Raw genomic sequence first — 16,286 nt, forward strand, 5'->3', positions numbered from 1 at the left:
CGCAGCCTGGCCGGAAGCCGCGGGGCCCGGCGGAGGACTCGGTCAAGACTTTATGCAAAATGGACAAAATGCTCGTCAAAGTGCCAAAGGGCATTTTGGGCGGCGGGGAAGTAAAGTCTGAAATTAAACTTGGAACATGTGGAGCCAAGAAATCGTCGAAGAACTATGTTTACTTTGTGAGTAAACTGAGCCAGTGTGGAACCAAGCGACAGGTGAGACGACACAAGTCATGGCTTCATCTTCTACATTCATCCATTTTCCTACCGCTTGTCCCTCTCGGGTTCGCGGGGGGTGCTGAAGCTTAACCCACTCATTCATAAAAACATGCATTCATGTACACTAAACTTGGAACTCGAACCATTTTCACCCAACTGAAGTTTTATTTTGGACAACTTCCGGTTTGCATAACTCCTAGTGGAGGCTGAATTGTTTGTTCAACAAAAGTCTTATTTGGATAATTTTTGTCAATTTGACTTTAATCTTGACTCTTTATTGTCCATAACTTGGCTTTCAAACATTTTCCACTGGGGCCCACACTGAAAAATCCATTTTAATATTTTTCATTTTCAAAAACCATGCAATATATAGATTTTTAGTAACATTTTAGTAACCCCAGCAGGGTCTCAGTCATAAAAAAAATTAAAAATGTGTCATATTAATTGTCTTAGTTCATTTTATTAAATGCTTAATATATTAGATTGCTTAGGCTGCTGCCCCCGCAGCCACACCTGGGATAAGCGGAAGAAGATGGATGGATTTTATTTAATAATTTATAGTGCAATGAAAAAATATCCCACTAAATTTATTGTGGATCCATAATAGCCGCACTCATAAAAGTGTTAAAAATAAGCCATATTAATTTTCTTCTTTTTTTCATTCAATATAGATCAGTGGTTCTCAAACGTTTTTCACCAAGTACCACCTCAGAAAGCACTTGGCTCTCCAAGTGTCACCATAATGACCAACATTAAAATACAGTAGCGTAGTAGGCCTAAATATTCATTAAAACAAGGCACAGATTTTATTTAACAATTCTATTTAATTTTTTTTGGTCACTGATACATTACACACAGTTTGAACAGTAACACTGTTTGAATATTTTATTAAGTGATTATTTGGTGTACCACTAGATAGAGCCCCACAGTTTGAGAATCGTTGCTCGAGAGCAACTTCAGGTCTGTCGATTTATAGTAGTTTGTGTTTTTAATGTCTTTTTTGGTAAAAACACATAAAAAAAGGTCAAAGTGGAATATTTGATGTGAAATAATTGGAGCCATAAATGGGTCAATATTCTATAACAATGTTGGGCTCTTATTGTGGATCAATAAGGGCCCCACTTTTATTTGTATTTTACTTTCAATGCTTGAATCTCTATAATCACCGTCTATTAGATTTTATTATATTAAAAAAAACAAAAACTCTTGTTTTATGCCCTTTTTGTCAAATTAAACCTTTAATTTGACATACACACAGAATATGCAAATATTTTCACCCAAAAATATTTAAAAGTGGAATATTTGATGTGAAGTACATTGGGGCTGTGAATAGGTCAATAATTCATGCCAAAATAAATTTTGATTCTTCATTATTTTTTGAGCAATGACAGTTTTAAAGAAAAAAAAATAGCCTGCATGGCAGCTTTGTGTTATTCAAGTCCACATTACAACTTTTTCGTTACATTTCACCTATTTGCTTTTTTACTACACATTTTTTATTTATTTTTTAAATAGTATATTTATATAGCAAATGGCCCCTGGGCCACACTTTTGACACCTAATTTATGAACATAACTGGGCTTTATTTACCTGATTTAGATTTTTGATTAGTAGGTGATGATGATTTATGTGCCAACACACAATTTAGTAATTTCTAATTAATGTGTACAAGCATTCCACAATAATGTTGTTTTTTATGTTATATGAAAATTAGCTCTACTATTATTGGTGCTACTCATTTGTTTACTGAAGTACCAGTAAAAAAAAATGGACAAACTTTTTTGTGATTTTCAATGAGAAGAGATGTCAAAACTTATATCTGGTAGTGTTTTTTGATACAGCTAAGTATTGTAATAAGTATTGATTATTATGTACAGCAGGGGTGTCCAAACCTTTCCCACTTAGGGTTGCACACTAAAAATAAAAGCATTCCGAGGCCATTTTGAAATGTTTCATTTTCAAAACAATATTTATGATGGACTATTGGGCTCCCATCAATTTTGGTGAATGCTATATATTCCAGGGACCCTAAAGGGTCTCAGTCATTAAAGTGTTAAAACGACATATATATATATATAATATATTTATTTATATATATTTATTTATTTTATTTATTTATTTTTACTTTCAACGCCTAAATATCTATAGACCAATTTCGGATTTATACGTTGACATCAAGTTTTCCTTTTTTTTCTGTTTTATGCCTTTTTTGTCGAAGAAAATCCAGATTTTTTCCGCGCCATGACTAGGGAAGGTTGTTTGGATTGGGTCATGTGCTGTGCTTTTGTTCTTGCAAGTATAATTAATGATTGAGGTACTTTTGTTGTCCACCAGATGGTGACAAAATGGCAGCTATCAGACCCCAGGATATTTATATTTATTTACTATTGAATAACAATACAATGTTCCCCGCCATGGTTTATTCTCGTGCCGTCTCGCGGGCCGAATAGAAGACGCCGGCGACTCTACTTTGGACACCCCCTAAGGAATCCAAAAGAGCCCCACTCATAAAAGTGTTAAAACCAAGTCATATATCAATATATATTATTTTTACTTTCATTGCTTAAATCTCTGTCAACTTCAGATCTATCTGTCATTTATAAGTTACATTTTTTTCCCTTATCTTTTATGTCCTTTTTGTCAAAGAAAACCTTATTACATTTTTTCGGCTCACACACAAATTATGCAATATTTTCCCCCCAAAAAATGTCAAAGTGAAATATTTGTTGTGAGGTAATTAAAGCCTTAAATAGGTCAATAATTCATATCAACATTGATTTTATTAATTTTTTGAGAAATGAGTTTTAAATTAAATACAGCCTGCATGTCAGCTTTGTTATTAAAGTCAATATTGCCACTTTTTCTGGTAACATTTTACAAATTTGCTCTTTTATTCCACTGTTTTTTTCTCTGTAAAAGTATATTTAAAATATGACATGCCGTAATAAAAAAAATAGCCGCGGGCTGCAAATAGCCCCCAGGCCGCACTTTGGTCACCTCTGATCAGGAGTGTGAATCTTTGGGCACCTAATGATTCCATTCCTGGGGTGACTATTCGATTCAGAATTGATTTTCCATTCAACACAATTCTTGATTCAAACCGATTCTCGCAATAATAATGCTAATGAAACTTTTTCAAAGCAGGTTTCATGTGAGAAACGCTCCTTTGGTCTAATGGACATGGCCTAAAAACTTATTTTTTAACATTGATTCTTTAAAAAAAAAAAAAAAAAAAAAAAAAAAAAAAAAGATTAAAAAAATGTGTGGACGATTTAAAATCAGGATTAATAAGAATCACGATTTTGGATGTGAATCGATTTTTTTTGTGTGTGTGTCAGTGTGCGCACACTTGTGTATGCCTAGAAAATCATTGCTGTTCCCCCCAAAAAATCAAAAAAACTATTTTTCTTCAGATCCTCAATGGACATGTGACATATTGGAACACTTTGCAATACGAGCCGGAGATGCCCGAAGGATTCGTAAGAAGAACTGCACCCTTCACATTGCCTGTTGCCTGCAATTACACCAGGTGACCATCCAGGTCTGCACATTGTTATGGAGGTTAATCTGTGTCTTTAATACGTAAGATTTTTATTGACACTGAATTAATGTAATGTAATTTTTTGCGTTTGAATTTTGTGAACTAAATTTTTTTACATCAAATTATGCTGACAATTTTATTGAAAAAAAAAAAAAATGTAATCGCAAAATGAGTGTGTTGTTAATTCGGGGTGTATAACAAATTGAGTTGAGAAAAAATTCAGTGATGAAAAATTCAGTGTCAAAATTTGCTGCTTCAAAAAGCAAAACTCACTTCCGGTAAATTAAGGCTAAAGCAAACGATCCTGTCTCAGAAGCAGTCAATGAGGTGCCGTGTGTGTGTGTGTGTGTGTGTGAAGTCACGTGACACGGGTGTTGCAAAACGGCATGAAAAAGGCAGCTAACTATGCTACCTGGGGCATAATACAACATAATTAACATTTCAATGGTTTACGAACTGCACTTTTAGCTGCCTCTGAGACCGGATCCATTGCTTTACTCTTAATTTACTGGAAGTGAGTCTAGTTTTTTGAAGCAGATAATTTTTCAGCACTGAAATTTTATACTTTGAATTTTTATACTGGGAGTTTTTTACACTGACATTCTTTTACATTGATTTCATACAGTTAATTTGTATACACTACATTTTTTTACACTCAATTTTTATGCAGTTAATTTTAATACACCAAATTTTAATACACTGAATTTTTATAATCTGAATATATTTTTACACAATTTTTATGCACTGAATTCTAAAACAGTGATTTTTTTTTTTTACTGAATTTTGATACAGTGAATTTTTTTACACTGAATTTTTATAAACAGAATTTTTTGGACAGAATTCTTTTACACTAAATTTAATAACAAACATTTTCGACACTGAATTTTTTTAAGAAACAGATTTTTTTATACACTGAATTCTAAAACATAATTTATACAGTGACATTTTTACACCTAATTTTAATACACTGAATTTTTATAATCTGAATGTATTTTTACACAGAATTTTTATGCACTGAATTCTAACAGTGGTTTTTTTTTTACACTTTTTTTTTACTGAATTTTGATAGTGATTTTTTTTTTTTTTACACAGAATTTTTATAAACAGAATTTTTTTGACATTTTTTTACACTGAATTTAAAAACAAACATTTTCGACACTGAATTTTAAGAAACTGATTTTTTTATACACTGAATTCTAAAACAGAATTTTTATACAGTGACATTTTTACACTGAATTCTAAAACACTGAATGTTTTTACGCTTAATTTTAAAATGCATGCATTTTGGTAGCAATTTTTTTTTCAATGAAATTGTGAGCATAATGTGAAAAAATAATTCATTTTACAAAATTCAAATGCAAAAAAATCTATTACATAAATTCAGTTTAAAAAAACAAACCTTCATACTTCATATTTTTACAAAAAATGTGACTAATTTTTCTTCTTAGGTATCAATACTCTTACAAAATTGGATACCTTCCGAAGATTCGCATCCGCCAGATCGTTAAAGTGATGAGGAACAGTGCGAATTTCATTCTGACTCCACGGAATGGTAACTTCTGGTTGTGAAAATAAGAAATATTCTGTAGTATTTATTTTGTGTAAATATTCTGTGGTCTGCAGCTCAGTGGGAAAGGCTGTCCTCGTGGGATCAGTACGTGCTCGGGGAGCCCATGTACTTTGAGGCGGAAGGCCCGCCCATGCCCGACGACATGAGGCTGTATCTCCGCTCGTGTTACGTCACACCCGACAAGTCGCACACGTCCACACCTCAGTTTGCGGTCGTTACGAACTTCGGGTAAACACAAAAAATGTAGTTTGCTGAAGCGGAAAATGAGGTGCATTTAAACACGTTTTTGCTCTTCCCGAAGGTGCATGGCTGAGAGTAAATACGGTCGCTCCAGATTCATCGCGTACAAGAACAACGCCGTCCGTTTCTCCGTGGATGCTTTCTTGTTCAGAGGAATGACGAACCAAGTGAGTTCCGTCGATTGTTTGGAACAAAACGCAAAATGTCTTCCTCTCTGCGCGTCTTTGCCACCAGCAGCTCCACATGCACTGCAGCATGTCTGCAGAAAGCGCCTCCCCCACGCCAACTGCGAAGTCCTGCAACTACGACACCCACGCAGCAAGGTCAGTTCATGGAAAGTGCGGAGGACCTCGCCACGCGTTTGAGGCGCTCGTGCAAGTAGGTCGCCGTCGTGGCTTGGCAGAGTCCACATGTCACTCACTTGGCTTGAATATTTTCCTTCCAATTTTGCCACACTTTTTCCACTGAAATATTAAAGCAGGCGGGGGCCATTTTGATATTTTACATTTTCAAACCCAATACAATATAAATATATATTTTTTACTTTTAGGGCTCCCCTCAAGTTTGGTCCTGGGGGCCTGGAATGGTCCGTCATAAATATGTAAAAAAAAGTGTGTGTGTGTGTGTGTGTGTGTTATTGCAAAAAGTATTTAGCCACCTGCCTTGACTCACATATGAACTTGAAGTGCCATCCCATGGAATTGTCCAAAATGTTTTGGAATCCTGGAGAATTCAATGTTCCTTTCACTGGAACTAAGGGGCCAAGCCCAACTCCTGGAAAAACTACCCCACGCCATAATTCCTCCTCCACCAAATTTCACACTCTGCACAATGCTGACCGAAATGTACCGTTCTCCTGGTAACCTCCAAACCAAGACTCGTCCATCAGATTGCCAGATGGAAAAGCGTGATTCTGTAGAGTCCAGTGGTGACGTCCTTTACACCACTGCATCAGACGCTTTGCCTTGGACTTGGTTATGTATGGCTTAGATGCAGCTACTCGGCCATGGAAACCCATTCCATGAAGCTCTCTGCGTACTGTACGTGGGCTAATTGGAAGGTCACATGAAGTTTGGAGCTCTGTAGCAACTGACTGTGCAGAAAGTCGGCGACCTCTTTGCACTATGCGCTTCAGCATCCGCTGACCCCTCTCTGTCAGTTTACGTGGCCTACCACTTGGTGGCTGAGTTGCTGTTGTTCCCAAACTCTTTACTTTTCTCATAATAAAGCCAACAGTTGACTTTGGAATATTTAGGAGCGAGGAAATTTCACGACTAGATTTGCTGCACAGGTGGCATCCTATGACAGTTCCACGCTGGAAATCCTTGAGCTCCTGAGAGTGGCCCATTCTTTCACAAAAGTACTTGATTTTATACACCTGTGACCGGGCCAAGTAATTAGGACACCTGATTCTGATCATTTGGATGGGTGGCCAAATAATTTTGTGTGTGTGTGTGTGTGTGTGTGTGTGTGTGTGTGTGTGTGTGTGTGTGTGTGTGTGTGTGTGTGTGTGTGTGTGTGTGTGTGTGTGTGTGTGTGTGTGTGTGTGTGTGTGTGTGTGTGTGTGTGTGTGTGTGTGTGTGTGTGTGTGTGTGTGTGTGTGTGTGTGTGTGTGTGTGTGTGTGTGTGTGTGTGTGTGTGTGTGTGTGTCCAATGTTTTATATACACACTGCAAGTATATATATATATATATATCATGTAGTAACAGACACCTTCATAACAATATGTAATATGTTGTATATACACACAGCAAGTATGTGTATATAATGTAGTAACAGACAACTTCATAACAATATGTAATATGTTGTATATACGCACTGCAAATATGTATATATATATACACACACAAACACAATTTTATAGGGAGGGGGGCAGAGAATGATGCTAAAAATGTGCAAAGTGAGAGAAAAAAGTCATACATAGTGATATGATTCTTACAACAACTCTCAATTTGATTACGATTCAATTCAGAATTGATTTTGGATTCAAAACGATTCTTGATTAAAGTATTCTCGCAATATAATATTTGCTATGTACTGTAAATGATGATAAAACCTTTTCAAAACAGGTTACAAAATGTAGCTACTGACATATGCCATAGAGCGCACTCTGCAAGCGTGCGTGTAGAACAGGGGTCGGGAACCTTTTTGGCTGAGAGAGCCATGAAAGCCAAATATTTTAAAATGTATTTCCGTAAGAGCCGTATAAAAATGTTAACACTGAAAACTAAATGCGTGCATTTTTAAGTTAGACCAACATTTTTAAAGTATAATACGTTTCTTATTATTTTTAATAACAGTGTTATTGTGAAGCTAACCAATAATAAATAAAATACTTCTTACCATTAATGCGACTTCTGGTGCTGCATGGTTTTGCTGATGGCTTTGTAGTCTGGTTGATACGTGGTTATTTTTAACACTGTAATTACCAGCAGAATTATTCATTACTTTTCGTGTTAAGCAATGACAGCTACGATTTATCTGAGAGCCAGATGCAGTCATCAAAAGAGCCACATCGGGCTCTAGAGCCATAGGTTCCCTACCCCTGGTGTAGAAGAACTAAAACAATTTTTTTTTTTTTATTACATTTTGAATAGATTCCAAATTGTGACAATTATCATTGTGATTCAGATGTCAATCAGTTTTTTCCTGCACCCTTATTATTTATGTTTATATTAGGGCTGCAACGATTAGTTGACCTAATCGACAAAGATTTGTAATTTTGTCCAGGGTATAACCCGCCTTCCGCCCGAATGCAGCTGAGATAGGCTCCAGCACCCGCGACCCCGAAAGGGACAAGTGGTAGAAGATTGATTGATGGATGGATGGATAATAACATTTAAATTGAGTCATTTATTTCAGTGTTAACCATTGTTAGGCTGCGAGTGCCCCCTACAGGGGCCTGACAAAAAATATCTGTCTCTCAACTGTGGGCCGCAGCGGTACTCACTTGTAATACACTTTTACACCACTTGTGGCAGTAATGACAATATCAAACAAACAGAAGATGTCTGGCGCTGAAGATTCTTTAGTGCAAAAATGATGACTAAAGTGGTGAAGCTGTATTTCCATTTCAAAGTATGTTTAAGAAAAAATACGTATTTATAATTTCGTTATAATTTATTTTAGCACTGCATGATTGTATGTAAATGTATTTTTAATCAATTGTACGAGTCCCGGGCAGCACGGTGGCTGAGGGGTTAGTGCGTCTGCCTCACAATACGAAGGTGCCGAGTAGTCTGGGGTTCAATTCCAGGCTCGGGATCTTTGTGTGTGGAGTTTGCATGTTCTCCCCGTGACTGCGTGGGTTCCCTCCGGGTACTCCGGCTTCCTCCCACCTCCAAAAACATGCACTCGGGGATAGGTTAATTGGCAACACCAAAATTGGCCCTAGTGTGTGAATGTGAGTGTGAATATTGTCTGTCTATCTGTGTTGGCCCTGCGATGAGGTGGCGACTTGTCCAGGGTGTACCCCGCCTTCCGCCCGATTGTAGCTGAGATAGGCTCCAGCGCCCCCCGCGACCCCGAAGGGAATAAGCGGTAGAAAATGGATGGATGGATGGATGTACGAGTCCCTTCTTTTGTAGTTTTTTGGGTTTGTATTTTTTTTTTTTGTAATAAGGCTGACCTACACATATTTTAGATGAACACATGCTTTCAGATCATCTGATAAGATATATCCCCTTAAAATATAAGTAGGTTAGATAAAATTATTAAATACGATTAAAAACAAGAGAAAGATAACTGATTCAGTGTTAACAATTGAGTGGAAAAGTTGGTCCCTGAGGTGAAAAAGGTTAAGAACCTCCTGATTTATTTGATGGTGACGGGCAAGTCAGGAGCGAGAGGCGGCGTTACCAGAGATAAAAAGTAGACTCCAACACGCTAAAAGGGGTGTCCAAAGTGTGTCCCGGGGGCAATTTGCAGCCTGCAGCTAATTTGTTTGACTGTGGCACATTGTAAAACTGCTCATGCAGAAAAAACCAATAAAAAGTCAAATAGAAGAGCAATCAAGTGAACCGTAACGAGAAAAAGTTGTAAAGTTGACTCTAAAAAAATAATAATGAATCAAAATCAATTTTATGAATTGTTAACCTATTTAAGGCTCCAATTATATCACATCAAATATTGTACTTTGAAACATTTTAAGGGGAAAGTCTTGCATATTTTGAGTGTTAGCCATAAAAAATCCATAAAAAAAAAAACGTTTTTCGTTGTGGCCGTCAGGAGGTTAATATGGAATTTGCCTCAGGATTAATTTTATATATCTGACAATATAATTGCTGCAGATTTCCTGCCGGTTTTTTTTAGGAAATTGCGAGTATTGCAGGTAATGACCATGAATTGCACTTTGAAGTGTACACAGCACAGATTTGTATATATGCCCTAATCCAAACAACCTTCCCCACTCACGGTGCAAATAAACCAACACAAAATGTCAACACACATGGTCACACATAACACAACCTGCTTACTGAACTTTGTGGATATTGTAAAAAAATGTCCACGCACCATAAAAAGTTCAAAACTACACAACGCACGTCTGCTCTTAAACGGCTCAGTGCTGAAAATGTAAGCCATTGATTATTTTTAAGTGCAATGACAAAGTGCTATCCTACCCTATTTATCCAATGACTGTACAGCTCGCCTGCAGTGGAGCAACCCGCTCTCTGCTCTCCCGTTGAAGTCAATGGACGCTCAGTTTCAACATGTTTAATGCACTGTCACGTGGCTACAATGAATGAAAAGAAATGATAAGTAGCTGATTCTCATCAAGCTGCCCTTGCAGTCTTAAAGCTACCGCCACTGGACAATAAAATATAAAACACTGTTTTATTGATTTGATTATGTTCCAAACGACCTCTTCCATTTTCTCTCCCAGATGGGTGGAGCTTTATGGTTCAGATTGGGTGTGTGCCTGCTGCAACTCCAACTGTGGCCCTGCTGCCCCTGCAGGTCAGAAACACGACAACACCCCTTTTTTTGGACTCTTCAAACCCACAGTTTGTCGCATTGTTTTCATTTCCTAGTTCGCACAATGACCAGCAGCAGCGGAGGATGGATGGTGCAGCCTGAAAGGCAGTTCTTCAAGAACAAGAAGACGACATCGCTTCCTCACACCAAGGCAGCACCACCTGTGAAAGTGATGGCCTCGGCGACGACAACAGAGGCCAAGCCGGAGCGTCGCACAGATCTGAAGTGGCCGTTTGGAGGTAGAGGAGTGGAGTGGGTGGAGCTGGATGGGGAGGTGAAGAAGGTGAAAGGCACCACTGTCGTGGAGCTGGATTTCCTGGAAACTCAGCACATCTTTGAAGGTATCTAAATAAGGATGTAACTGTATCAAATCTCACAAAATGCCATAGTCTGTAAAATGAAGTATCAGAAGTGTATAGGAGAAACACGCTTACTGTAATTGACCATAATGCTAAAATCATATTTCTTTTTTACTACAAAATGCAAACAATTCTGCAGGAACTGTTTCAAGCAAATATTTAAAAGAATAGGTCACAGTTGATGTCTTTAAAGTGACAATGTAAACATCCAGTGTAACAATTAAGTACAGTTTAGTGTCTTTCAACGTTTACATTCTGAGAAGCCGTGTCCTCTACAATGGACATGTTTTATCAGTCTGGAAAATGTTGTTTCTCAGAAAAGTAAACTAACAATTTAACATTCGATAATGTAAATACCTCACAAACTGATGACATCGTAAGAGATGGTTAGAAAATGGATGGATTGAGGATGTATCAAGTAGCTTTTTAGCTTACTCGTATTTCCCACGTTTTTTGGGGTGATTTCCCGCTGTGCAGTGCGACGAGACTGGCCGCCTCTGTGGCGCCTTTCACTCGAAAGGAAAGTGGCGCACGTCGCTTTGCAGAACGCAGACTTTCTTACCTCCGCCAAAGACGTTATGTTTTGGCCTGGGCTTGTTTCTTTTTTGTTAGCAACATAACTCAACCAGTTATGGACACATTTAATGTCCAAAAAAACCAATTCCTTTTATCTACGACAAGTACAAACACACTTCCCTTCCCGCTCACGGCGTTCCAGAGGATTCTGGGAGATGTTGTTTATTTACTAACCCGGCCGACGCTTTAACGCCAGAAAAAAAACTACACTCGCCAAGTTTTAGTCTGATACCGTCACACGTCACAATATTATTGAGAAGACTTTCAAACCGAAATATTGGGTGATTTATAATACCGCTAAGTCCCTAGCATCGAACTATTTGACATGTAAACCAGGCATGTGAAAAAGAGTTTGAACATTCATTTTCAATGTTTTTTTGACTAAAATATTAATTAAAAAAATAGGATGTAAACAAAACTTGTCGAACGCTAACCACACTGAGTTGCAGGACGGGGAGACGATCAGGGAAACTGGAACAAGCTCGCGAGCTAGCTAACCACCTCGCAAGCTAACCACCTCGCAAGCTAACCACCTCGCAAGCTAACCACCTCGCAAGCCAACCACCTCGCTAGCTAACCACCTCGCTAGCTTACTTGGTATAGCATCCGTTCGCTCTCTCCGAGCCACAACGTTGACGGCTGTCCACTTTGCTGCTAATCATAGTAGCAGGGTTAAGTACTCGTTAAAAACCAGGCAGAGGTTTCCTTTAATATTTTTGGCTTCCGTAACATCACACACAGTTTGAACAGACACTGTGTTTGGATATTTAATCAAGTGATTATTTGGCGTACCACTAGATGGAGCCCGTGTTCCACTACGGTTTGAGAACCACTTTTTCAGGAGAAACAGAGGTCACAACACAGGAAGTATATCACCCAAGGGGGCGTGGCTTCGGGATAGAGGACTCCTTTGCATGCATGATGTAGAATTTGACATTTTCAAAGATAATAATGTTAGTAAATGATCTATTAAAATTGTAAGGTACATACTATGGGACATGTAAGTGTTAAAAAGGTGGGTAGATGAGAATAAAAGTAAAATATAGTGTAGAAATGCACCCAATTGGGAAATGTAGTACTCATTTTCTACATTTTCTTTCTGCTGATAGAAATGTTCCTCTTTTTTCCCCTCAAAGGGTGCTCACAGTCGGCTCATCATTTTCTAGGCACTAATTTGTGTGTTCAAAATTAGATTTTCTACCTGCTGAAAATAAATAAGAAATATAAATGAAGAAAACATGATTTTAACATAGCAACTGTCAAATAAGAATTCAATACAGTTCTACAAACTAGAACATTGTACAATTGACACCAAATTAAACAATTACTAATTTTAATCATGATTGAGCGCATCTGACATTGCAATGTCCAGTCAATGTATAGTCTATTTATTTACTATAATTGTTTTAATTTTTTTATTTACTTTAATTATAAAAAACAACAATATATTGTACTTTAATATTGCCATTTGTAACACAAATAGACAATAATTACAGTAAATGTTGTACAGAAAAAAAACAACCTTGTTTTATGTTTATCGAGTGATGCTTGGCGCTGGTTTAGCTGCTGTACAGTGACATATTTCTCAAAGGATTGAACTGTGTGTAGATTCTCCGTCATTTTAGTCTTTCATCCACAAAGTTTGGACATCATCTTGTTGTTTCGACGACGGTGTAACTCCTTCAAGTCGCTAACCCATTTATGCATTCTAATCCATGAATAAACGTTAACAAAAGTCAGCTAAAAAATGGAGGCTCTACTTTGCCTGAAACACTCTAAAAAAAAAACCTCAAACAAGGTTTTATATACACACGGTAAGTATATATCTAATGTAGTAACATTCATAATATGTTATATTTACGTATTTTGATCATTTTCACAAACTCATCACAATGTTCACTTTTCTCTTCAACAACAACAACAATACTACTAATCATGGCAGACTTGATGAGAGACAACAAAGACTACTTTGGGACAAATAATGATCAAGAAACTTCTATTTTTGATCCTGAATATAAGGAGGATTACTTGCAAGTTTTAGAAGCTGTGTGCAAAACAAATGCAGCTTTAGTGAAACACTAACCATCATGTAGCAGTATTGCTAAGTGTTAAGATATACAAGCTATAATAAAACAATCACTTACTGTACAATGTCTGCTCTCACTGGGATCAAGACTGATGGAATGTTTATATCTTCCCGTTTGTATGGACAATCAATCATAAGCTACACGAAAGGTTAAAAAAAAGTGTTTCGTGCTTTTCTCACTATCTACGGGTCTAAGTTGGATGTCAAAGTTGACCAACTTGTGGATTTATGTCCACGACCTTTTACTATCCAGGTGAAGGCGTGATTTATAACCTCAAATTAACTTTCACTAACTCAGAGGCTTCACGGTGGCAGAGGGGTTAGTGCATCTGCCTCACAATACGAAGGTCCTGAGTAGTCTTGGGTTCAATCCCGGGCTCGGGATCTTTCTGTGTGGAGTTTGCATGTTCTCCCCGTGACTGCGTGGGTTCTCTCCGGGTACTCCGGCTTTTGATTGATTGATTGATATATTTTTATTTCAAATATGCATAAAAACAAGAGCAAACCTGATCCAATACAGTACTATAGCCTTAACAGACATTATAACAAAATGAAAACAATGGAAAAGAAAAAACAAAAACAAATGAGCATTGGACTTTTTTTTTTTTTTTTTTTTTTTACATATTTGAAAAGGAGTGAGAAGAAGTTTACACTTATTTAATCCCACCCCCTTTCTTTAAATCATAAATTACTCTGAGCTAGAACTACCTGTTCACTCAATGTACAAACTTAATGAACTTGTATATACATAAATTATAGATGTATACATACATATGCACACTACACACATACATAGCCACACCATTACCACTAGTGATCATGGAAATGGTATGATGCCACCACAGCAACACCACTGCCTCAATGGGCAGCCCGACACTCTTCTGTAACATAAACAAGCCAATATCAAAGCCCTTCTTCATCTCTGTACCTCTGGAATACCATGTACCTATACTTCTTTTTAAACTGGTTTATGTTGGACATTGCTTTAACTCCACATTCAAACCATTCCATAATTTCACTCCACAAATTGAAATACAAAAACTTTTAATGGTCGTTCTATAACTAAGCATTTTGAAATTTGGGCTTCCTCCCACTTCCAAAGACATGCACCTGGGGATAGGTTGATTGGCAACACTAAATTGGCCCTAGTGTGTGAATGTGAGTGTGAATGTTGTCTGTCTATCTGTGTTGGCCCTGCGATGAGGTGGCGACTTGTCCAGGGTGTACCCAGCCTTCCGCCCGATTGTAGCTGAGATAGGCTCCAGCGCCCCCCGCGACCCCAAAAAGGGAATAAGCGGTAGAAAATGGATGGATGGGATAACTCAGAGGCGATGCAGCAGCTCAATATGTCAATATAGCAGCATAAGCTAGTTAGCTCTCTGTGATTACGGCGCCGCTAAAAGCAGTTTGTCTACGTTAGCGCTTATAATAACAATATCACTAATACTTGTTTAATATTCAGGTCATGTAAATGGAGTATTGGGCATAATAGTGTACTCCTATTAGCTGCATTGTTAGCCATTTCTTACTTGCAATATTTTACAAATTAGAATGCATAAAAAAAGAAACATGTGTTCTTGAACATGATTGTTTGCCAAGTTCCCTACTAGGTAGAATACAATTCATCCGCTTTTTGCATGTGGTAAAAACATTCTACATACACGGAGTCCTATTTTGTGATGACATTATTGTACGTTCTTCAGAGCCCGAAGTCAAAGTCTCCAAAAATTCAGAGAGGAAGAAGCCCACCACCACAGTGCTGACTTCACCACCACGACCGAGGACTGCCGCAGAGGGCACTACCACGCCTTGGCCTGAAGTGAAGGGTAGGCTGGACCATACCGTCACAGAGACGGAGTGGCCGATTGGAGGTGGAGGGGTAGAGTGGGTAGAGGAGGAGGGTGATGAGGAGGAGGAGGAGGTGGTGAAGGGATCTGCTGTTGTGCTGGAGGAGGTCAAACAACCTCGTAGAACTTTTGAAGACTTCTTTGAGTTTGACCAATAAAGCCAACTGTTTAACACTCCCCCAAATTAAGGGTGTCCAAACTTCTTCCAATGTGGGCCACACACTGAAAAATCATTAGCAGCGTGCGGCCATTTTAATATTGTGCTAAAACCAAAACAATATGCTAGAACTTGAAATAGTTGGGATGTTACGATCAAGTATGTAAGCTGCCGATTCTGATAATCATTAGGGGAGTCAAAGGAAAAAAATTGATTTTTGAAGGAATCGAGATTCTCATTTGTAACGATGCTTAATTGATGAAAAAAACATTTATCTATCCATCTATCCTGATACCAAACATTAAGGGTTTAAAACGATTTTTGAAGGAGTCGTGATTTTTATTTTTATGATCCTTATTTGATAAAAGAAAAAATCCTAAATCAATAATAAAAAAAATCTTCTCTCTCTCTCGCTTCATTTTTAATAAATTGCGATTCTTTTTTGTAATGAATCTTTATTGTTTAAAAAAAATTCATATATACATTTATTTATTTAGTATTGAGGCTGCCGATTCTAATACATTAAGGGTGTCAAAAAAAAACAACTATTTGAATGAATCGTGATTCTTAAACGATTGAAACAAATCAGTTCCATTAAAAAATTTAAAAAAAATATATATATATTTTTAAACAAAATGGAACTGATTTTTCCTGACCTAACGTGTGTGTGTGTGTGTGTGTATATATATATATATATATATATATATATATATGTATATATA

The 16,286-nt window shown here is 37.4% G+C and overlaps 1 protein-coding gene across 2 annotated transcripts in view; it reads left to right on the forward strand.

Moving 5' to 3' along the window:
• The window catches only part of zp3d.2 (zona pellucida glycoprotein 3d tandem duplicate 2), a 15,995-nt gene extending 404 nt beyond the window's left edge, over positions 1-15,591 (forward strand). Inside the window, exons 1-9 of one of the 2 annotated variants that reach the window (XM_061983439.1) lie at positions 1-212; positions 3,629-3,744; positions 5,205-5,308; positions 5,380-5,554; positions 5,628-5,733; positions 5,801-5,889; positions 10,448-10,521; positions 10,596-10,880; positions 15,264-15,591. The exon at positions 1-212 is cut by the window's left edge and continues 404 nt beyond it. In XM_061983439.1, coding sequence (XP_061839423.1) covers positions 1-212; positions 3,629-3,744; positions 5,205-5,308; positions 5,380-5,554; positions 5,628-5,733; positions 5,801-5,889; positions 10,448-10,521; positions 10,596-10,880; positions 15,264-15,565 — 1,463 coding nt within the window. In that variant the 3' untranslated portion in view covers positions 15,566-15,591. The remainder of the gene's footprint in view (positions 213-3,628; positions 3,745-5,204; positions 5,309-5,379; positions 5,555-5,627; positions 5,734-5,800; positions 5,890-10,447; positions 10,522-10,595; positions 10,881-15,263) is intronic. The other variant, XM_061983440.1, reaches the window with a different exon arrangement.
• Positions 15,592-16,286: the final 695 nt, after the last annotated feature.

Source organism: Nerophis lumbriciformis, linkage group LG21, assembly GCF_033978685.3.
Source record: "Nerophis lumbriciformis linkage group LG21, RoL_Nlum_v2.1, whole genome shotgun sequence".
Lineage (NCBI taxonomy): Eukaryota > Metazoa > Chordata > Actinopteri > Syngnathiformes > Syngnathidae > Nerophis > Nerophis lumbriciformis.